At 39.4% G+C, this 23,305-nt stretch overlaps 2 protein-coding genes across 2 annotated transcripts; both read left to right on the top strand.

The window, feature by feature from the left end:
• The first annotated feature begins 223 nt into the window (after positions 1–223).
• Positions 224–11,564, top strand: LOC6051592 (importin subunit alpha-7). The gene is given in 7 exon segments (XM_001867975.2): positions 224–374; positions 9,032–9,617; positions 9,620–9,650; positions 9,720–9,983; positions 10,048–10,387; positions 10,455–10,614; positions 10,695–11,564. Coding segments are annotated over 7 exon segments (1,641 nt in total). The 5' UTR covers positions 224–299; the 3' UTR covers positions 10,880–11,564.
• A 10,258-nt stretch (positions 11,565–21,822) lies between these two features.
• Positions 21,823–22,496, top strand: LOC119770658 (coiled-coil domain-containing protein 58). Its single transcript, XM_038265957.1, is given in 4 exon segments — positions 21,823–21,938; positions 21,940–22,093; positions 22,154–22,194; positions 22,196–22,496. Coding segments are annotated over 4 exon segments (360 nt in total). The 5' UTR covers positions 21,823–21,837; the 3' UTR covers positions 22,260–22,496.
• Positions 22,497–23,305: the final 809 nt, after the last annotated feature.

Below are 23,305 nucleotides of genomic sequence, written 5' to 3'. Positions count from 1 at the left end.
ACTCGCAAATTTTGCCTTGACGACTCGAGAAAGAGCTGCTGCCTGCAGTGTAGTAGCACCACAATGTGGAACGAACTCCCCTGCCTGCCGTCAACCTCGCGCCACCGGTCCTCCCCCTCCCTTCCCCCGTTGAGGCCACGGGGCTTTTGTGGTGCAGCAGCTGAGGAAAAACGCAAAAAAGTGACTAATGTCAGAGCGCAAGAAGTTTTCGCTCTGTGTGCACTGTGTGTTGAAGTAGAAAGGAAATTAAAAACCACTCGCCATGGCCTGCTGTTGCTGCTGGTGTGGTGGAGGTGGCCATGGCCAGGCAGCAGCCAAAACACTTGGACGTGGAACGTGAGATTGGGAAATTCGTCGTCGTCGGACGTTCGTACGTACGTTTGCGTTGTGGAAAATAGTAACAAGGGAATGATGGGCGTTGCAAGGGCGGAAATTTCGTAATTATTCCGGAAAAATCTTGGCTGGTCGCGTTGATTTACTGATAAGCTACGGCTTGTTTACGATTAGTTACATTTTGTGCATTCACAGTGTGAATGTTTCGTGATCTGAAGGTGACGCGCTACTATGATGGAAATACAACCTTACATAGATCTACTGGCCATTTTCGCCAAGATATGTCCCATATGCAAAAACAGCATGCTGAGAAAAACGCAAGGCAAGTTTGTCCCACACATAAGGCTACGTGTTAAGCTTTCGAGAAAAAAAATCAGATTTCCTAAAGATGTCTAGAGCAAAGCACACGATTTTGAACCAAAAAAAACGAAACTATTGGCACTACGCCCCCCGGGGCATGGCCTTCCTCTAACGTGGGATTTCTGCTCCAGCGCCTCTGACGAGACAGGAGAAACCGGGACCGACGTTTTACTTCACCATCCGATAGAAGCTCAGTGGATAAGGCGGGAATCGAACCCGCGTCTCATAGCATCATCGGGATCGGCAGCCGAAGCCGCTACCCCTGCGCCACGAGACCCACGATTTTGAACCAAACAGCATCAAAAACTTAAAATTGATAAAAATGTTAATGGGACATTTATGCGAACAGGGTTTACTAGGGATTTCTCGAAATTTATTTTCCTTGCAAGGTTACTGCATTATAAAAATTGTTAAATTTTAAGAAAACAAAAATTGAGATTGAATACGACCGTTTAAATAATATAAGAAACGCATAAGATACAAGAATGTGATTCAAACTTGCTAAATCTTTAGAATCATTGTGCATGCGGAAAAAACACTCGAATATTTAATATTTTGTAAGCTGCATAGGTAGATTTAAAAGGCAAATAAGCAACATAAAAATAAACTATCACCGATTATAACACCGACCAACAACATTTCTGTTCAGTTCCAGCATGAACTTTTTGCAAAAGTATTTAGGCTGGGCCGAATGATGTTTCTTTAAAGTTCTCCAAAATTAAGAATTTTAGATTCTTAGAATTTCTGAATTCTAGTAATCTTTGAATTTATGAATTTTTGAATATCATGATTTAAGAGTTTAAGAATTTTTGGATACCTAATTTTTTTTGAAACCTAATTAACAACATTTTTAAGATTCTGAATTAAGTTTTTGATTTTTTTTTAATTTTACATTTTGAAATTAGAATATTTCTAATAGGAATGTTAAAATTTTAGGAGTTTAAAATTTTTAATGTCTTGGATTATAGAATTTCAGGATTCCCCTGGGCTTTGTCATAATGAATCTCATTGGTTTGGTGCTTGTTTGGCAAAGAGTATCATTTGATCCGATGTGCAATTAAAATCGAAGTTTTCAGTATATTGCTGAAGCTTCCATTTTTACACATGGACACCACTTCATGCTACGAGAACCCACTTTGACGCAGTCTCAGGGCTTAATCGATGGCCGGTAAGCTGCCATCGAGACAAGGAGGTTCTCCGATGGTGGAAATATCACATTTGTACAATGAACTGCTGCATTTGTGATTTTTCCCTATCTTAACCCTCTACAACCTAACCCCGCCTTTAGACGGGCTTCGATCTAAAAAATCGCCAAAAATCAATTTTCCAACCGATTTTTGATCTTTTAAAAGCATTGGAAAGAAGAACTCTTAAAATTTTAGAAAATTTATGGGTTGGAAGTTTAACTTGTTTTATGTGACTTTGCCAATGTTTTTAAAAATGTCATTTTTTTAGGTGTGAACTTTGGCTGAGTTTTTTACTAACATTTTCTATATTTTCAGTAAACAGAAGTATGCAGTAATTTTTGTAGTGTCCCAGACTAGGCCTCTACGCATTGTTTTGCAATTTAAATGATGATGGTGCCATTCTATAGCAAATGTGAAAAACATACAAAAAATTGAAAAAGTGACTGTAAAAACGTGAAAAAATTAGATAGGCAAAATGTAATTATATTGGGTGATAGAATAGGCCAAATACTACCAAAAACAAACATAAACTAAACAAGATTAATGCAAATTAAAATACTAAAAATAAAACAAGAAAAACATAAAACAAGAGAAGTAAAGTTTTTCGTAGAACAAAAGTTGCTCAAAATGACCTCCTGAACACGGGAAAAATAAATATTTTCGAAAAAAAATTTGGGCAGTAGAGGGTTAATGTGGGTGTCAGGTGAGGATGCGGGTTTTTTTTTAAATTTAATTTTTGTAGAATTTAGGATTTTAATATCATTTTTTTATACTTAGGGACAAAATTAGCAATGGTGAATTTAGTAATTCTGTCAAAATCGGTGATTTTCATTCATGCTATTTGAAAAACCATTCTGATTTGCCAAAATTTCCATAGAGTCTCGATCAATCAGTAGTGAAATGATATCGGACTAAATTCGTTGATCTGTTGAACTAACGGTTGTCGGATTATGATTGCATCGAGCATTGTTGCGAATCGAGGATCTACTGGAATTCTGACGATCAAATGGTCGTGTACTTTTCATTTTTCGTTTACTTGCACAATATGAACTGTTAATCTATTTTTTTCTGTTTTCAAAAGAAGCCAGACAGGTTTTAAAAGAAACGTAATAGAATTTTTGGCTATTAATTAAAATTTCGGGGATTTGAGATAAGAGTAGCTTTCGGATAGGCTACATTAAATCGAGCCAAACATTTCATTAGGGCACAAAAGCAAAAACCGCGATTCGAGAAAATCGCTTGCAAAAAATGGACAACTTGTTTCAATTCCTATTTAAAAAATAAGCATGACTGATGGTATTTTTACTGATGATTCGATAAAACACACCATTATCCTCAACTCTGCTTTACTGCTTCTTAATTTATGTTGATTTTCGCAATAAAACTCATAATTTTAAAAAATCTCGTTATTAGGCCCTTTTAGCTTTCCAACTGCTGTTCATAATGGGCCCTTTCTAAATGCAATTTCGAAGAGAACTAAAGGGCACTAAAGCGCTGTCACCGGATTGTTGTTTTGATTGATGTTTATGGGCCCTTTTGTTTAGTTAGAAATAATGAGAATTCAGTGGAAATTTTGATAATTGGTGAAGTTTTATGATCGAATGGAGCAGATAAGGTATGTGAAACATTAAAATTCTTCAAAAGTGTACTGAACAGCAGCCGCGGGCCGTATTCAATATTGTATTTCGACGAAGTTTTTTCTGCAGAAACCCTTGGTGAAACGTTAACCAAACTTTGTTTTGAAGAGAATTAGTGTTAAGAATGTATGAAAAGTTCACTTTATAACATAGAAAGTTCCTTAACCACGAAAAACTAACGAAAAGAAAAGGGCACAATTGAACTTTTTTCTGGTTTGGAGTGAACATTGTTATGTGCCCTTTTGTTTTTTTGATTTTTTCAATAGGAAATTGTTTGCTATCAATCTGATTCTTGGAGGGCATGTAGGGAGTGTACTATGGAGTGGAATAGTGGAATAATCCCGAATGTTTACTTTTTGGTTTTGTGCCCTAATGAAATGTTTGGCTCGAAATCTTTTATAATTCAAGTTTGGTAGTTATCCGCAAATGAATATTTGGACTTATATGAATAATTGAACATTTTGGACTTATGAATAACACGTAACTGTGCATTTATTCTAAAGTCAGATCCATACAGCGTCAGTGTTTATTTGGTCGGTCGAAGTGTACTAATTCATTGGCAGATCTGATTCTAGTTGTAATGTACGACAAGACTACTGACGGACGTGACAGGACGAGGGCCCAGTTTAGAGGTTTCGACATCAAGGATGTGCGGCTGGATCACCCTCAAAAAAAAAAAAAGATTATAGAATTTCAGGATTCAACAATTTATTCAATTCAATTCAGTTTTATTTGTAAATAATCAAGTTACAATGAGTTCATTTAGGTACACAACAGAGTTTTGGTGTTCCGTTCAGCTATGTTTTACACCGTAATTCAATCGAAACATTATTACTTATAACTATGGAATAGACAAGAGTAAGAAAAAGTTTTTAAAAAACTTACAGAAAATTCAAGAATTTAATAATCTAAGAAATTGGGTTCTTTTTGAATTTTACTGTTTTTGTAAAAATATTTTTCAAAAGAAATTCATGTGCAATCAGCTGAAATCAATTTAAAATGTATTGCCCTGCTTTTAGAATCATTTTCAACTAGTCTAGGTTTATTCAAAAGTCTCTGGAAATTTTTGAAAATTTTCGATGTGCAGTACCACAAAAAATAGTTTTTTGTTATAATTTTTATTTTCCTGGAATCTTTTTTTTTTTTTTTGAAAACCAATGATTGCAAAACAACTGAACTAGTGTTAAATGAACATTAAAACACCTTTTTCATCCTAATGTTGAGATTATGGCTTGTTATTTAATTTTTTGTATTTTTTTTTGTCACGGTCGGTGCCGAGGGGCAAAAACTTTGAAAAATATTTGCATCGGCCTTACAAGAATTAAAACAATAAATAATTTGTATATGTCCAATTATTTTTTTAAATTTTGATATTTTCAAAAACTGAATATTTTTTAGGTTCTTTTTAAATTTTTTTTTTTAATTTTGAATATTAACAATTGGGTAATTCTCTACCAACTCACACGAAATCGGAAAAAGTTGCCCCGACCCCTCTTCGATTTGCGTAAAACTTTGTCCTAAGGGGTAACTTTTGTCCCTGATCACGAATCCGAGGTCCGTTTTTTGATATCTCGTGACGGAGGGGCGGTACGACCCCTTCCATTTTTGAACATGCGAAAAAAGAGGTGTTTTTCAATAATTTGCAGCCTGGTGTCAAAGAGAGTTTTATGAAAAATTAGACGCCTGAATTGATGGCGTACTCAGAATTCCGAAAAAACGTATTTTTCATCGAAAAAAACACTAAAAAAGTTTTAAAAATTCTACCATTTTCCGTTACTCGACTGTAAAATTTTTTGGAACATGTCATTTTATGGGAAATTTAATGTACTTTTCGAATCTACATTTACCCAGAAGGGTAATTTTTTCATTTAGAACAAAATTTTTCATTTTAAAATTTCGTGTTTTTAATAACTTTGCAGGGTTATTTTTTAGAGTGTAACAATGTTCTTCAAAGTTGTAGAGCAGACAATTACAAAAATTTTGATATATAGACATAAGGGGTTTGCTTATAAACATCACGAGTTATCGCAATTTTACGAAAAAAAGTTTTGAAAAAGTTACTTTTTGCGTTTCTCTTTGTTTCGTCGTCCGTGTCTGTCGCGGGTGATCATGAACGGCCATGATCGATGACGACCAACTTTTTCAAAACTTTTTTTCGTAAAATCGCAATAACTCGTGATGTTTATGTCTATATCTCTATATATCAAATTTTTGTAATTGTCTGCTCTACAACTTTGTAGAACATTGTTACACTCTAAAAAATAACCCTGCAAAGTTAGAAAAAACAAATTTTAAAATGAAAAATTTTGTTCTAAATGAAAAATGACCCTTCTGGGTCAATGTAGATTCGAAAAGTACATTAAATTTCCCATAAAATGACATGTTCCAAAATTTTTACAGTCGAGTAACGGAAAATGGGAGAATTTTTAAACTTTTTAGTGTTTTTTCGATGAAAATATGTTTTTCGGAATTCTGAGTACGCCATCAATTCAGGCGTCTAATTTTTCATAAAACTCTCTTTGACACCAGGCTACAAATTATTGAAAAACACCTCTTTTTTCGCATGTTCAAAAATGGAAGGGGTCGTACCGCCCCTCCGTCACGAGAATCAAAAACGGATCTCGTGATCAGGGACAAAAGTTACCTTAGGACAAAGTTTCACGCAAATCGAAGAGGGGTCGGCGCAACTGCTGTGTGAGTTGGCGGAGAATTACCCAATTAGCATTTTAGAATTTCAGAACTAAAGAACTTAAAAATTAGAGAATGTAAAAATCTAAAAATTTAATAATTTGTAATTTTTTTTAATATTTGAAAAAAATTAAAATTAAAAAATTTCAGAATCTTTATAATTTTTGAATTATAGTGAATTATAGAATTTGAGAATTTATAAATTTTTAGAATTTCAGAGTTTTAGAGTTTAAAAATGTTTGAATGTTATATTTTAGAATTTGAAAAAAAAAAATTTTGGATGTCTAAATTAAAATACTTTTGGATTTGTGATTTTTTGAAAAACTAAGTACCTAAGTACTAGGTATCACAATTTTAGATTCTGAACTGAGTTTATTTTTTTTATTTTACATATTGAATATAGAATATTTCGAAATATAGGTACTTTTAGAATTTAGAAATCTAGAATTTTAAACCTTAGATTTTTTGATTTTCAGAATTTTTGAAATTCAGAATATCAGAATTTACGAATTTAATAATCTAAGAATTTAGTATATTTTGAATTTTACTATTTTTGAATTTATTAATTTAAGAGTTGAAGAATTTTTGAATGTTTGATTTCGGGAACTGAAAAAAATGAATTTTCGGTTGCCTAATTTTTTTTTTAAATTTGGTAGTTTGGGAATTGAAAAATTGTGTCTAAATTATAACAATTTTTGGTTATTGAATTTTTGAAAAACCAAAAAACAATATTTTTTAAGATTCGGAGTCGTGTTTTTTTATTTTTTGTTTATTTCTGGAGCTTTTTTTTTTTTTGAAAAGGTCCAATAAACCAAATTTCCAGTTTTTGCTTTTTGGGTGTTTTTGAAACCACCTTGAGTCAGGGGTATTAAAAAACACCCAAAACCCGATTTTTACATTTTGAATTTAGAATACATATAATTATTTTCCCTCAAACATTTCCAGCGCATGCACCGTCACACTCAAACTGTCAACTTTTCAAACAATTCTGGTCTACTGATTAAACATGAGTCAATTTTGGACGGTGGAGGCGTGCGCGCTGGCAGGATTATTCGTGTTTCGACCGTCATTTTTTCAATGATTAGTGTTTTTTGTGCTTTAGATAAGATTCAATAATTTTAAAAGCCCTTCCTATATCATCGTTGATCAGAAGGCACGGCGTCGGGTAAATTGTTTATTAATTTTCACGGTGAAAAAGTTATTTCTAGAGAATTGTTTATCGAAAGACACACTGATATTTAGGATAGAAAATTGGTGCGCTGGCCACGTCCAGACTAGTTTTTGCATTTTTATCTCTTCCATTTTTGTTGTATCGCTGTTAAGATTCGATTGTGAGTAGCGGGACCTCGTGGTTACTCTGCATCGTGTTTTTTTGGAGCCTTTTGTTTGATATTTTATTTATCATTAGTCCTTCTTTTATCATCGGTGATCGGAAGGCACGTCGCCGTTTTAGTTCGTTTAAATTATTGTTTTAATTTCATCACAATCGTTTACGCGGTGTACTGTTTTCTTTTCGTTCAAAATCGTTGGTCGTAATAATTTATTCCAACTGGCAATTTACTATTTTTGAAATTTGCTCGCGTTATCGTATAAACAGTAAAAATATACTGATAAGTCCAGCCCATAGCACTACTGCTCGGTTGGCACGCGTTCGATTAACACACTTTTTAAATAGTTAAGTATGTAGGGGAAAGTGGGGCAAGTGTAACAAGCTAAGGAAATGCTCGTTATAACCCATTAAAAAGTTAAAAAATCTGTCGGATTTTATTATAATCATCTTATTCTAGGTCTTGACTAAGACTTTGTCAGAGCAAGTTTTTAAAAAATCCTGTTTTTTAATGTAAAAAATTGATTTAAAAAATTTTGATTTTCCGTACGTTCTACTCAACTAGTGGGGCAAGACGAACAACCCGTTGGGGCAAGAGGAACAATGCATGAAAAAACATGTTAATTTGCTAACAATTAAACTGTTGTCACTTAGATACATCAGATTAGAATGTATTTGAAAGGTTTCTTCCAGTTTTAGATTAAATAATAATGTTTTACTGAAAATTTAATCGTTTTTACGAAAAAAAATTATTGCTGTGATGAAAAAAGGAAATTTTCATAATATCACTGTATTTTGCATGGGCAATTTTTTTAAACATTTGTTTATCAGTTTTTAAGTACAATTATGTATTTATTTCTCAATGAAATATGTTGTTGCAGCAATTCGTATTTTTTTCCATACTAAAAATCCATATGGTACACTTGCCCCACCTGAACAAGATTTTTTAAAAGCTCTCAACAAAAATAACCAAAAGTTAAATCATACTTTGTAATAGGTGTATGTCATTGGTAGGGACACTACTTATCTAGGAAAAATAGCATTTTAATAAAATGAGTCTTAAAACGAACCCTAAGCCTTATTTTGTACTTTCCAAATATTATAAGAAAACAAAGGTTTTGAAAAAACTTAATTAAATCTTTTGCTCCGTGGCGTTTACGTCGTTTTGGCGGTTATGTGGTAGTAGAATCAGCTAATTGCATTGCTAGCAACAATTCCTCATACTGGAAATAATCAAAATTGTAAAAATTACGGCCATACGAGCGATTGTTCCTCTTGCCCCGTATGGTCGTCTTGCCCCACCTTCCCCTATTTATCTTTCCACAGCCGGCTGCCTAAGATTCTTAAAATTTCAACCGATAAACAAATTTCCAACACATTGTTTGTCTCAAAAATGAGAGTCCACAGCAAATCTCTTTTGTGAAATAATAAAAACTCGTGCCCAGGTTCTATTAAAACATTTCTGACCGCACATTCTTAACGTTTTAACGTTTCCCCAGATGTCCAACAACGGAGCACACCGGCACCGCTACAAGAATGTCGGCCTCGACTCGACGGAGATGCGGCGTCGGCGCGAGGAGGAGGGCATCCAGCTGCGCAAGCAAAAGCGCGAACAGCAACTGATCAAGCGACGAAACGTGAACGTGGCCGACGAGGAGCAGGACCCGGACGCGATCGTCACGGACGAAGCCCAATCCTCGGAACAGCACCCCCAGATCAAGGCGGAAACCATCCAGGGGCTGTACAGTACCAACGTCGAGGACCAGCTGGCCGCGACCCAGAAGTTTCGCAAACTGCTCTCGAAGGAACCGAACCCGCCGATCGATCTGGTCATCCAGCACAACATCGTGCCCCGGTTCGTGGAGTTCCTGGCCAACACGACCAACTCGACCCTGCAGTTTGAGGCGGCCTGGGCGCTGACCAACATTGCCTCGGGCACGTCAGAGCAGACGAGCGTGGTGATAGCGGCGGGCGCCGTGCCGATCTTCATCCAGCTGCTCGAGAGTCCCCACATTGACGTGCAGGAGCAGGCCGTTTGGGCGCTGGGCAATATCGCCGGTGACTCGCCCGAGTGCCGGAACTTTGTGCTGGACTCGGCGTGCTCGAGCCGCTGCTGCAGTGAGTTTCGAACGATTTTTCGCTGCTTTGAAGGAAGATTATATTAAGACTTGTTGTATTTTTTTGCAGCGTACTGAGCTCATCAACGCGGCTCAACCTGACACGGAACGCCGTTTGGGCGCTGTCGAATCTGTGCCGCGGCAAGAATCCACCGCCAGACTTTTCCAAGGTCGAGAAGGGGCTGCCGATTTTGGCCCGGCTGATGTTCCACAGTGACGTGGAAGTGCTGGGCGATGCCGTGTGGGCCGTGAGCTATCTGTCGGATGGCCCGAACGACAATATTCAGGCCGTCATCGAGGCTGGCTGCTGTCGGAGGCTGGTGGAGTTGCTGCTGTGAGTGATGCTGGAGTCTGCAGAAATGTTCAACGAATCTTATGAGGCTTTCATTTTTTTCCAGACACAATAATAACAACGTCGTCTCGGCGGCTTTGCGCGCCGTCGGCAACATCGTGACCGGAAATGACAACCAGACGCAGCTGATCTTGAACTGCAACGCCTTACCGTGCATCCTGCAGCTGCTGAGCTCGCAGAAGGAAACGATCCGGAAGGAGGCCTGCTGGACCATTTCGAATATTGCCGCCGGCAACCGGCAACAGATTCAGGCCGTCATCGACGCCCAGATCTTCCCGAGCATCGTCGACCTGCTGTCGAAGGCGGACTTTAAGACGCGAAAAGAGGCTGCGTGGGCGATCACGAACGCGACCAGCGGCGGCACGATGGACCAGATCAAGTACCTGGTACGAACACCGAAGGCTTCTGGAGGCTTCTGTCAAATAACTATGCGGTTTTATTTTGTCCTCGCAGGTTCAATCCGGCTGTGTACCTCCCATGTGCGAACTGCTGACCGTGATGGATCCCAAGATTGTGACGGTCGCGCTGAACGGTCTTGAAAACATCCTCAAGGCGGGCAACCAGCACAAGATCAAGCCGAACCCGTACGCGGTCCTGATCGAGGAGTGTTACGGTGAGTCTCAGCGAACCTCATTCTTTGTCCGTTCTTCGTCCCTTTGGTTATGCCTCTAACATTACCACTTCCTCAAACAGGTCTGGACAAAATCGAATTCCTGCAGTCCCATCAGAATAACGAGATCTACGAAAAGTCCTTCAGCATCATCCAGACGTACTTCAGCAACGACGAGGAGGACGTGGCCGTGGCGCCATCCGCCGAGAACAACCAGTTCCAGTTCAACGCCGATCAGTCAGTGCCAATGGACGGTTATCAGTTTTAAGCGCGCGTGCCGTTTCTTCATCAAACATCCGACAGACTCTCAGACAACTCAAACGAAACTCCGGACCGGACCTTTTTTTGCAAAACAGGGAAACCCAGCCCCGGACCGAACACCTTTTGAAACTGGACGCATGTCACAAGTAGGATTTCACACTCGTTGACACAAATTTATTTCGGAAAGCATACACAGCGCGCAGAACGACACAGATGACGAGAAGTATGTAGCCTTTGACCACCTGTTTTGTTGACGACGGCGGCGCTGAAAGCGCGCGTCCCTCCCCCTCCTTTCTAAAGCATTCTTCCCTCGTAGTGCGGGGAAGGGACAGGATAATACAGAACACATATATTTGAAACAGAAAACAAAACAATACTATCTTTGGTAAAGTATATATTAGTGGATCGTTTCATACCCAAAAGAAGAAGCATCAAATTGACCCTCCGTTGTTGGGGTAATTTGAGCCCCCTCCGTAAAAATAAATACCTACAAAAAAACAATAGTGTGAAACGTGCAGCAAAACAACCAATAACGAGGAAGTAAACAACAAATGATTATGATATTTCTGACTAACAAAACAAACAACAATGTGATTAGTGTTTACTAGTGCTACGATTTGTGAAAGAAGTAATAAAAAAAATAACCATAAATAAAAAAAAGCAGAACCGTAACAGACAGTAAAGCTAAACAGAGAAAAAAATCCTTATTTTGTGCGTTGTTTGTGCCGAAATGTGCCGAAAAGCTCATTACAAATTTTTGGAGGTGGGCAAAACCGCTCATTTTCGTTCGCTCATTAAAAAGAACCGCTCTTTTTCAAAGTTTGGATAGAAAGGTTTTTTTTTAATGAATCGTGTGATTTTAAAGGTTTTTTTAACATTGAACTTTTATAAATTATTTGATAAAACAAATTAAAACTGAAAACGAGAAGATGCCCATGGAAACCATACGTCTTAGTGGTCTCTTTGTCAAGATTTCTACTCGAACCTAAACATTCGGGTAATTGAATGGCATCCAAACTTAAATCTAGGATGCTGGAAAAATTGTTTTTAATTGCGTTTATTTCTGCAAGAATTGAACTGATGCTGATGTTTTATTTGAAGAAAATATTCTGTAAACTCTTTTCTACATTCTGATTTTATCGATAAAGTCTATAAACGCTAAAGCTTAACCGGACAAAAGGGTTTATTTTTTTTTTAAATCTCTAAACTATTCAGTAGATTTTTGGTAATATTTTACAAATTATGCAATTTGCAGGCCAAGGATTGATACCTAAGAGCATGCAATGGCACTGACCTTGTTGCGTGCTCTTCGGTTGACGTCCACGTAAGGAACATCCTGGAAGGAGCGTAACTAACTACATCCGTCGTTCTGTTAGATCATCCGAATTATCTTGATCAGAACAGTATAGCTCTGGTTCCTTGCAAGTGTCCTATTTTCTTACCTCCACGTTGGCTTGGTTTTCATGATGACCTAGCTGGTGGCCTGTGGAAACGGATCGTAAACCTTTGACCACCGCGGGTCAGAGTCGAGACGGCTAAAAGAAAGGGGCGTGACAATGTGGGAAAAGGAAGTAATTTCTGATTGTAGACGGTATTGTTTTGATTCGCAGTATGTTGAGTCAACTGCTGTGGATGTACCTGAAACATCGCACAACGGGGTTTCTCTTCTCTTCATTCTCAGCTACCACCTATTTCCTACTTTTATTATGCTCTTCTGATTCCCAATTCTTCACTGATTCTTCTATTTAATATCCAATATTTGATTTTAATTTTTACTAACTTTTGATTCTCTTATCTCTCAAAGCTTTTCCACTCTTTTCTATCAATTGATACTGCTGTAACAAACTTTGTTTTGTTTTTTTTTTGCCTTATATACCTACTTTTTCCTTAATAATATATACTTTTCCTTAATGTACTAGTAATATCAAGTCTATTTATCATTCGCCTATTTTTTTTTTTTTTTCATTTTATTGCGAATTTATTTATTTGAATAATTCTTTATCTGTCCTATAAATTATCATTACTATAATCTAAGCTTGTTTTGTATCTCTATTTATTAACTATTGTCTAATTTTACATCTAATACATCTAGTTTCTCATTTTTATTTGTCAAAATACGCTCATCATTCTCTTACTATTGATACTTGATTTTTATAAAATAAATTCTCTTTTACTGTCTATTGTTTTCAATCTTCACCCTTTTTTTCAAACAAGTGAGGTTTGAGCCCTTACTCAATTTATGGAATGGTTAAAGGATTAACACAAATATTACCATTGTATTTTTGGTAAACTTTTATAACATGCTTAGGACCAAAAATTGTAACAAAACACCGCGACAAAAGAAATAGCAACAGATAAACAGACTCAACAATAGGGAAGATTTCAGGAGAAAACAACACACAGTAAATAACAATAAGTTTTTGAATTCAAACTAAAAATAAAACAGTTTTTGCTTTAATGAAAGTTGATATTGTCCGTTTCTCTCAAAGGTACACGCCGCGCGGCATTTCAGAATGTGCCGCAGACACTGTTGCCAGCGATTTTGTGCACTTTTGGTGCAATAAAAAGCATACCCGGCAACAATGCCATGCCATTCGAAGAAAAAGATCAACAAAAACAAAACGCGTAGTATGGGATTTGACAGCGCGCATTTGCCGAAAGTGCGGCGCGTCGTTTCGAGGCTGGTATGCCGCGTGTCTTTTTCGGGAATACGCGCAATAGGCACACTATAAATGGTTAGGCGCTTATACTTACATCAAACCCTACGTAATGTACCACCCCCGGCCGAGTTAAAATGCGTAACCGGAAAAGAAGGTGTGCATGCCTGGCACGAACACTCAAAGCGTGTTCTAGCGTGCTGCTCGTACTGACTCAGAGCAAGGGTGAGATGTAGGTGTAAGGGCAGTGCGTGTTCGTCGGGAACCTAGTGCATAAAATCGGTCAAGGCCCGTTCTTACACTGCAAATTGCGAATTGCGAATTCTATATGTACTTCTGGCTGCAATTAATTCAAAGTTATATTGACGTTAAAATTTCTGATTTTTTTTTCATGCAGAGATATTTTTTTGACAAAGAACTTTGTCTTAGGGCTCTATACAAGGGTAGCAATCCAGATTTTTCGCGAAGCGAAATGTAACGCGTAGAAGCAAATTTTCGAAAAAAGTGCAAGATTTCAAACGATTGTATCTTTTTTCCCTCTCGACCAATTTGAACGTTTTACCCACCAAACGAAAGGGAAGACTTACTTAATGATCTTAAAACATGTTTATTACAGTACTTATTTATTTAAGTACTTAAAAGTTAACATAAAACTACTAAAGAATAGCGAACGCTGATTGGTCAAGCGCAACCTTTCCCGAACACATTAATCAGATTCAAGTATCTAGCACTTAGCAAATTTTGCCTTGCCTCCTCCTTCCGTGGAACTGTCACGCGAGAATGTAGCACCATGGTTGCAACTTGCCGTGCGATACTATTTAAGTTAGCACTTAGCCTCAGAAAAGTTCAGTGCCTACCGAGGTTTCATCCGAGGCGGACCTCGCGTTGGTTGTTTAAATGCTCACACATACATAATTTTCGGATCGTCGACGAGCCAACAAAACTCGGCTCGGTCGGTCCTGAAAAATCATTCTATTGCTTGACGTCGACGAGAACACATCAGAAGCAGATGGCCTGGTGGCCCGGTAGCAGACGGCCTGGAGGTCTGGGAGCAGATGGCTTGGAGGCAAGGACCAGCTAAGACATGGTAGTCGCGGGAGTCGATCATTGGAACTGGCCACCACCTGGACTGGAGTGGCCGGAGGCCAGGGATGTTCCGATGGGGGACATTTTCCAGACCGTAAGAGTTGGGGCAATATGGGTATCAAACTTTATGGTTTTTGCTACTGGACATGAAATTTGACATTTCGGCAGTAGTGGCCACAATCCGGAGTGGCCGGAAGCCCCGCGGATGTTCCGATGGGGGGACATTTGTCGGACCGTAAGAGTTGGGGCAATATGGGTATCAAACTTTATGGTTTTGATACTGGACATGAAATTTGCCATTTCGGCAGTAGTGGCCATAAACCGGGTGGCGGAGGCCCCGGGGATGTTCCGATGGGGGACATTTGCCGAACCATCAGAGTAGGGCAATATGGGTATCAAACATTATGGTATTTGATACTGGATATGAAATTTGACATTTCGGCAGTAGTGGCCACAATCCGGAGTGGCGGAGGCCCTCGGATGTTCCGATGACATTTTCCGGACCGTAAGAGTTGGGGCAATATGGGTGTCAAACTTTATGGTTTTTGATACTGGATATGAAATTTGACATTTCGGCAGTAGTGGCCACAATCCGGGTGGCCGGACCGGGGATGTTCCGATGGGGGACATTTGCCGGACTATAAAGTTGGGGTAATATGGGTATCAAACCTTATGGTTTTGATACTGGACATGAAATTTGACATTTCGGCAGTAGTGGCCACAATCCGGGTGGCCGGAGGCCGAGGATGTTCTGATGGGAGGACATATGCCGAACCATAAGAGTAGGGGCAATATGGGTATCAAACTTTATGGTTTTTGATACTGAATATGTAATTTGCCATTTCGGCAGTAGTGGCCATAAACCGGAGTGGCCGGAGGCCCCGGGGATGTTCCGATGGGGGGACATTTGCCGAACCATCAGAGTAGGGGCAATATGGGTATCAAACATTATGGTTTTTGATACTGGACATGAAATTTGCCATTTCGGCAGTAGTGGCCATAAACCGGAGTGGCCGGAGGCCTCGGGGATGTTCCGATGGGGGGACATTTGCCGAACCATCAGAGTAGGGGCAATATGGGTATCAAACATTATGGTTTTTGATACTGGATATGAAATTTGACATTTCGGCAGTAGTGCCCACATCCGGGTGGCCAGAGGCCCCGCGGATGTTCCGATTGGGGACATTTTCCAGACCGTAGAGTTGGGGCAATATGGGTATCAAACTATATGGTTTTGATACTGAATGTGAAATTTGACATTTCGGCAGTAGTGGTCACAATCCGGGTGGCCAGGCCGGGGATGTTCCGATGGGGGACATTTGGCGGACTATAAGAGTTGGGGTAATATGGGTATCAAACATTATGGTTTGATACTGGACATGAAATTTGACATTTCGGCAGTAGTGGCCACAATCCGGAGTGCCGGAGGCCAGGGATGTTCCGATGGGGGACATTTTCCGGACCGTAAGAGTTGGGGCAATATGGGTATCAAACTTTATGGTTTTGATACTGGACATGAATTTGACATTTCGGCAGTAGTGGCCACAATCCGGAGTGGCCGGAGGCCGGGATGTTCCGATGGGGGACATTTGCCGGACCGTGGAGTAGGGGCAATATGGGTATCAAACTTTATGGTTTTGATACTGGATATGAAATTTGACATTTCGGCAGTAGTGGCCACAATCCGGAGTGGCCGGAGGCCGAGGATGTTCTGATGGAGGACATATTGCCGAACCATAGAGTAGGGGCAATATGGGTGTCAAACTTTATGGTTTTGATACTGAATATGTAATTTGCCATTTCGGCAGTAGTGGCCATAAACCGGAGTGGCCGGAGGCCCGGGGATGTTCCGATGGGGGATTTGCCGAACCATCAGAGTAGGGGCAATATGGGTATCAAACATTATGGTTTTTGATACTGGATATGAAATTTGACATTTCGGCAGTAGTGCCCACAATCCGGAGTGGCCGGAGGCCGCGGATGATGTTCCGATTGGGGGACATTTTCCAGACCGTAAGAGTAGGGGCAATATGGGTATCAAACTATGGTTTTGATACTGAATGTGAAATTTGACATTTCGGCAGTAGTGGTCACAATCCGGGTGGCCAGGCCGGGGATGTTCCGATGGGGGACATTTGGCGGACTATAAGAGTTGGGGTAATATGGGTATCAAACATTATGGTTTTGATACTGGACATGAAATTTGACATTTCGGCAGTAGTGGCCACAATCCGGAGTGCCGGAGGCCCCGGAGATGTTCCGATGGGGGGGACATTTTCCGGACCATAAGAGTTGGGGCAATATGGGTATCAAACTTTATGGTTTTTGATACTGGACATGAAATTTGACATTTCGGCAGTAGTGGCCACAATCCGGAGTGTTGGAGAGGCCCGAGGATGTTATGATGGGAGGACATATGCCGAACCATAAGAGTAGGGGCAATATGGGTATCAAACTTTATGGTTTTGATTGGATATGAAATTTGACATTTCGGCAGTAGTGGCCACAATCAGGAGTGGCCGGAGGCTGGGGATGTTCCGAGGGCGGGGGACATTTGCCGAACCAAAGTAGGGGCAATATGGGTATCAAACTTTATGATTTTGATACTGGATATGAAATTTGACATTTCAGCAGCAGTGGCCACAAACCGAAGTGGCCGGAGGCTAAGGGATGTTCCGATGGGAGGACATTTGCCGAACCATAAGAGTTGAGGCAATATGGGTATCAAACTTTATGATTTTTGATACTAGATATGAAATTTGACATTTCAGCAGAAGTGGCCACAATCCGAAGTGGCCGGAGGCCACGGTGATGTTCCGATGGGGGGACATTTGCCGAACCATAAGAGTAGGGGCAAAATGGGTATCAATTTTTATGGTAATTATGAATCTAGTGAATCTTGGGAAATTTGGACCAGACAATGTAATCGAAAATTTCAACACCCATCTTGCAAAGTTCTTTGTCATACTGGTCATGTGTAACATAACCACCTGCACCTTTTTATGCGAAAATTAATATTAAGGACTAATTTTTTAATTAATTCAGAGCAAAATGTTTAAAATGTTATCACTTTGGGAGCGCTCTTTCATTACGAAATGCAAAATAAGGGGTTTCGAGTTTTGAGAAAAATCACAATTCCATTCTTTTAATCATAAGAATTTCTTAAAAATCTTACCTGAGACAAAGTTTGAAATTCGCGCTCGGCTAGCCAGCGTAGAAATGGGTCACCGATGCTCGGCAGAGCTAACACCTTCCAAATGCCTATGCGAGTTATTTGCATGTATAGAATGTAGATCTGAAAATACATGGAAACAACTCAATTTGTAAGAAGCGACGCGTGGTCCCGTTTGGTTGGTTGCACACACACACACACACACACACAGTCCTATTTTTGTGAGTTTTATATTTTTTCAAACATGAATTCCAGTGTTTAATATTTTAACAAACTATCAGCTCTCAGCAACTACAATTATCACGCCTGATATTCATGCCCTAAATACAATTGCTCTTCTCTCCGTATTGATACTCTCTGCGCCGAACAAAGCCGTACAAGTTTTTGTGTTTACACACTCGCGATTGCCGTTCTCCTTTTCTCTCTCTCATTTCCGCTTTCACGATCATCCCACCGCAACAACGTTCAACCACAACAGCCGTCACAAACAGCCCTCTGTCACTGCCGCCATGTTTATGAAACCAAAATATTCGATGACGAACATCAAGAAAACAAAGAAGAAAACGAAAGTGTCTACTGTCAGATTTTGTATAATGAACAAAGTACACAGACGTTGCTCAAATTATGTTTTTGTTACACTTGCCGCTTGTCCAGGACTCTTTTAAGAACGTTCCTTCCGCGTGGATTCCAAGAAATTCTCGATCCCCGGGCCCAGATTTTCCCGGTCGATTAGGATTTTTCCTCAAATTGGTTGATCCTTCTTTGCTTTTGTAGAAGGTTCTTTACTTACTCCACGCAGGTTCCTGACGGGTTTTTGCTCCGAAACAACGAGAACCGGTAGATGCTTTGATGGATTTTTGACAGAAGAGGTAAAATTACTTCTGCTTCTCCGGTTGCTCATCCGACCAGCCGATCGATCCCGATTCCGGCCTCATACACACACGAATGTTTTTTCCGGAAACATACTCAAGATAAACAGGACCACTCGCGTATCCACTCAAACCGAATTTGTAATATTTTACACAAAAATATTATTTTTGGTTAACTTTTTTCGCGCTCGCCATTTCCCTATTTTGATGTAAACAATTAGAAGACACCAATACTTCTTCATCCAAAGTTTTGTTGATGGTGGGCTCTTCACACATACCAATGCACATACTCTATCCAATACTTTGTTTACGGTGGGCTCTTCACACATACTAATGCGTGGGCTCTTCGAGGTTTTGGTGACTGTCAAACGGTCTAGACATTAACAGTGGTGCCAGAGGGCTGGTCACAAAGCCCACCTTAACGGGACGTCATGCGTGGTCGGCTCCTAATCGCCATCTCGCGTTCTTTCATTACAGTTTAGTCGAGGAAAATGGGAGGAATGAGAGAGAATGCCATCGCTGGGAGACACGAGATACAAGAAGATACAAGCTACAGTGGGTCGCTATACTCTCTGATGTTTTAGGTGCAGAAATAATCAAATGATAGTTTTTTTTTATCGCTTTGATGAGTTCTTGGAAAATTTTGTTTTTCTTGTTTCTATTTAATTTCTAAGAGCTTGACCTTTTTTCCCAAATAATATATTCTTGTCTTAGAAATATTTTGTTGAGTTTTTTATTCTTTTAAATGTAAGCAGTTTTTTTCTAAATAATAAATAAAAAATCGTACATTGTTTTAAAGTTTATTTATATTCTTTAGGCTGATGCAAATATTTAAAAAAGTTTTTGTCCCTCGGCCATGGCCAAGGTCAAGGGGGGGGCAAAATAATAAAAAAAATATAAAAATTTAAATAACATGCCATAGTCTTAACATTTCAATGAAAAAAGTGTTTTAAAATGCATTTTACACTAGTTCAGTTGTTTTGCAATCATTAGTTTTAAAAAAATCTAAGATCTGACAAAAACAAAAATTGTATCGAAAAAAAGATTTTGCATCGAAAATTTTCAAAAATCTTAAGATTTTTAACAAACAAACATGCTAAAAATGATTTTAAACGCAGGAGAATGTATTTTAACGCGATTTCAGCTGGTTGCACTTGAATTTTCATTGAAATTTTGAAGCTTATTGTAAAATATTTTTGCCCCTGATTTTTCGGGCCAATTTCGAAGGGGATGACAAAAACTTTTAAAATATTTGTATAGCCTTATGTTAATTTAAAAAAATCATATTCCGTAATATTTTTGTGTATTTTTCCATTCTATCAAACATGGGCAGTTCTTTGAATAGTTTAAAAAAAATCTATTTTATAATGTGTTCCTTTTTCAAAAATAAAGATTTCTTGTTTATTTTCAGTGGCGTTTTCGCAAGGGTTTTCGAATCTTTCAAGTAATGTGTTCTTGTTTCAGTAATATTTTGATGAGTTTTTTCATTCTTTCAAAAATATTTAAAAAAATCAACGAGTTTCATGCAAATCGAAGGGAGGTCGGGGCAACTTTTTCCGATTACGTATATTTAATGTGTGAAATTCATTCCTTTGGGAACCAACAACGAGAGAGGTAAAGGAACAGCATCTAATTCCAGGGTGCCTCTAATGTTGGCAGGTCGGAACTTTGACATTCAATTAAAGCTTATTAAAAGCGTTTTCAACTAAAATCGAGTGACAAATAGCTCAATAAGAAGTGTGCAAGCAAGTTTCTATCAAAAGTTTTGCAAAATTAGTTGTTTAAATAGTGAAAATTAGCAAATTGGATGGAGTCAGCCGGACCCTAAGCTGACAGTTTTCGTGAGTTGCGCGTATTCACCGACAGATGGCCAGTGGGCCTCGTCGGATCCGCCCATTAATTACGCAACTCAAAATTTTCATGGGAAACTTTTTTTTCGTGACGGCTTTCGCGGCACGCTCCTTTCAACTGTTCTAGACTAATATTTGGACGTGGCGTATCTCTAAACAAGCTTTATTCAAAATGATTCCAAACTGCTTATTTTGTCGTTTTAAACCGAAACAAGGCAAAAATATTTTTTATTAAAACTATTCGCCATTTTCAAAAATTTGTCTAGATAATATCAAAGGCCGCCATCTTAGGCCCACTGGGCCCACAAAAAGAGGTACGCTCAGTTTGTATGGGAGCTGTCAACATGCTCCCGGGCTGGATGGAGTTAGGAGCGAGAGCTTAACCTGCCAAACATACGAGAATTCCCCCTACTCCTCGATATTAGCTCCTGAAATGTGCTAAAAAGTGCAAAAATGCCTCACGGCAAGAAAAAGAGGATCGGCAGATTTGAAGAAGCTAAAGAATGCCGAAGCGCTACCTGCAAAGCCAGGCAGTTTGCGCAAGGACGCTGAAAATTCGTTTGGAAACCAGTTCGCTACCACTTTCTGTGGACATGAGCGAGAAGGAAGAATTTGAACGACGGGAAAAGTTGTCACCCATTTTTGTGAAAACATCGTCATCGGATTCAGTGCGAAAGTGGCTGACCGGGTTTATCAAATCTGGTGCTTTACGAGCTTCCATTCGCTTGTGTGCTGATGGAATTAATAGTTTTTCTAGAGGAATTATGTTTCGGAAATTTTGAGAAATGTAAAAAATATCAGGCCCTTTACAAAACCCTTTTTATAATTAGAAAAAAATAATAAAAAATAACCTCGCAAATACCTTTGTAATTTTTGAGAAGAATCGGGGTGAATTTGGTTCAATGTGCAAGTGCAATCCACTTTTTTGGGGGATAGGAAATCAATGACAGCGTCTTGTTGATTTTAGAAATGTTCTGTCAAATCAGGCGTGAGACTGATGTTTAAATCCATGCATGCATTCTTGCACCGGGAAAATATTTGAAAAAGTTGTATTTTTTGTTAGTTATCTGCATAAACTTTGGGTGAAAGTAAACCCGGTAATCCACTAGAATGAGCTACAAGTACGAATGTGGTGACTTCTCACAGTTCCAGGTAGGAATTCGATGTTCCAAGTTTCGTGCGAGACACCCGTGTGCCGGCTGGTGTTGTGTAATCTAACACGAACTTCTAGAAGCAACACCCCAGCTCTTCTCACTACTGATAGCGACTAGTTCAACTCAACCGTATCAAACTACTGACTATCCTTCTTCAAATAGGAGCAACTCAAGCGGATGCGCGATCTCGACGATAAGATCATCTACGCCCTGAACACCTCACTGCCTACGGAGTCCTTCAAGGGTCAGATCGACTCCGAGGCCAAATGTCGGGATCTGAAGGAAGCTCGATTCTGGCTATGGCCACCGTCAGGAGGTAATCAAAAATTGTATCCTGGTTTGCGCCGATAACGTGAAACAGCTCAAGGAAAAGCGTGACGAGAATCGGGACGACATCGCGGTGGGAAAACAATTCAAGACTGAGCAGCGAAAGGTACGACGGGTTGAGGATCTTTGTGGGGGATTGAGTACTTATTGCTTTTTTTTTTTCCAGTTGAGACTCTTCCAGGCGGAACTCAGCGTAGAGGATATTATCCGAGCGAACGCAGAAAACGTTACGCGAACGTTGCCGTCTATTTGTTAACGTTGATTCGTTATAGAATTGTTGTTGCGTGCAATACACAGAATCACAACGGAAGCATTTATCGAGAAACATTGAGTGAAACTGATGCTTTTTGAAGACCGAAGCAAGACACAAAGTTTTTTTTGTAGTGGAAGGCGTAGCTCCAGCATCAACAGTTTTATTACGATTGTTAATAGTTTAGATTTTTCTTTCTTTTCGTTCGAAACCAGTAAAAACCTCACGAAATAAATATCTGTAAAGAACTGTGTAAAAATTGCTTTATAATTTCGAATTTACCTTTCGGCAAGCGCGACGGTGTAACTCAGCCGTCCCCTAACATGACAGTTTTCGTGAGTTGCGCGTATCCACCGACAGATGGCAAGTGGGCCTCGTCGGAGTCCGCCCATTAAATACGCAACTCAAACTTTGCATGGGAAACTTGTTTTTCGTGACGGTTTTCGCGGCACGCTCCCTCCAACTTTTCGAGACTAATATTTTAAATTGGCGTATCTCTGAACAAGTTTTTCAACAAAATGATTCCATAATGCTTATTTTGCCGTTTAAAACCGAAATAAGGCAAAAACTATATTTATTTAAACTATTTGCCATTTTCAAATGTTTGGCTAGATATCATCGAAGGCCGCCATCTTAGGCCCACTGGGCCCACAAAAAGAGGTACGCTCAGTTTGTATGGAATCTGTCAACATGCTCCCGGGCTGTAACTACTTTGTACGACGTTTGTCCCTAAAGGCTAGTACGCGCTTCGGAAGGAACCGGTCAAGAAAAATTGCAAATGGGCAGCAGCGGCAGCTAAAGCAAGCCAGAGAGGGTGAAGAAAAGCCCCAAGAAATCATTCCCTCTCCTGTGTTCTGCTGTTTGTAAAGCCATTCCTTGGCCCCTTTTCTTGGGAGGTGCGTATTGGCCCTAAGAACGTTTGTGTGGGAGGCCGGAAACGGCACTTCCGAAATGCCTTTTTTATTACACTACACTCAGCTTTACGAACAGCAGAACAAAGGAGAGGGATCGATTTCTTGGGGCTTTTCTTCACCCTCTCTGGCTTACTTTCGCTGACGCTGCTGCCCA

This window comes from Culex quinquefasciatus, chromosome 3, assembly GCF_015732765.1.
Source record: "Culex quinquefasciatus strain JHB chromosome 3, VPISU_Cqui_1.0_pri_paternal, whole genome shotgun sequence".
NCBI classification, from domain to species: domain Eukaryota; kingdom Metazoa; phylum Arthropoda; class Insecta; order Diptera; family Culicidae; genus Culex; species Culex quinquefasciatus.
This window is presented reverse-complemented; position numbering and strand designations above follow the sequence as displayed.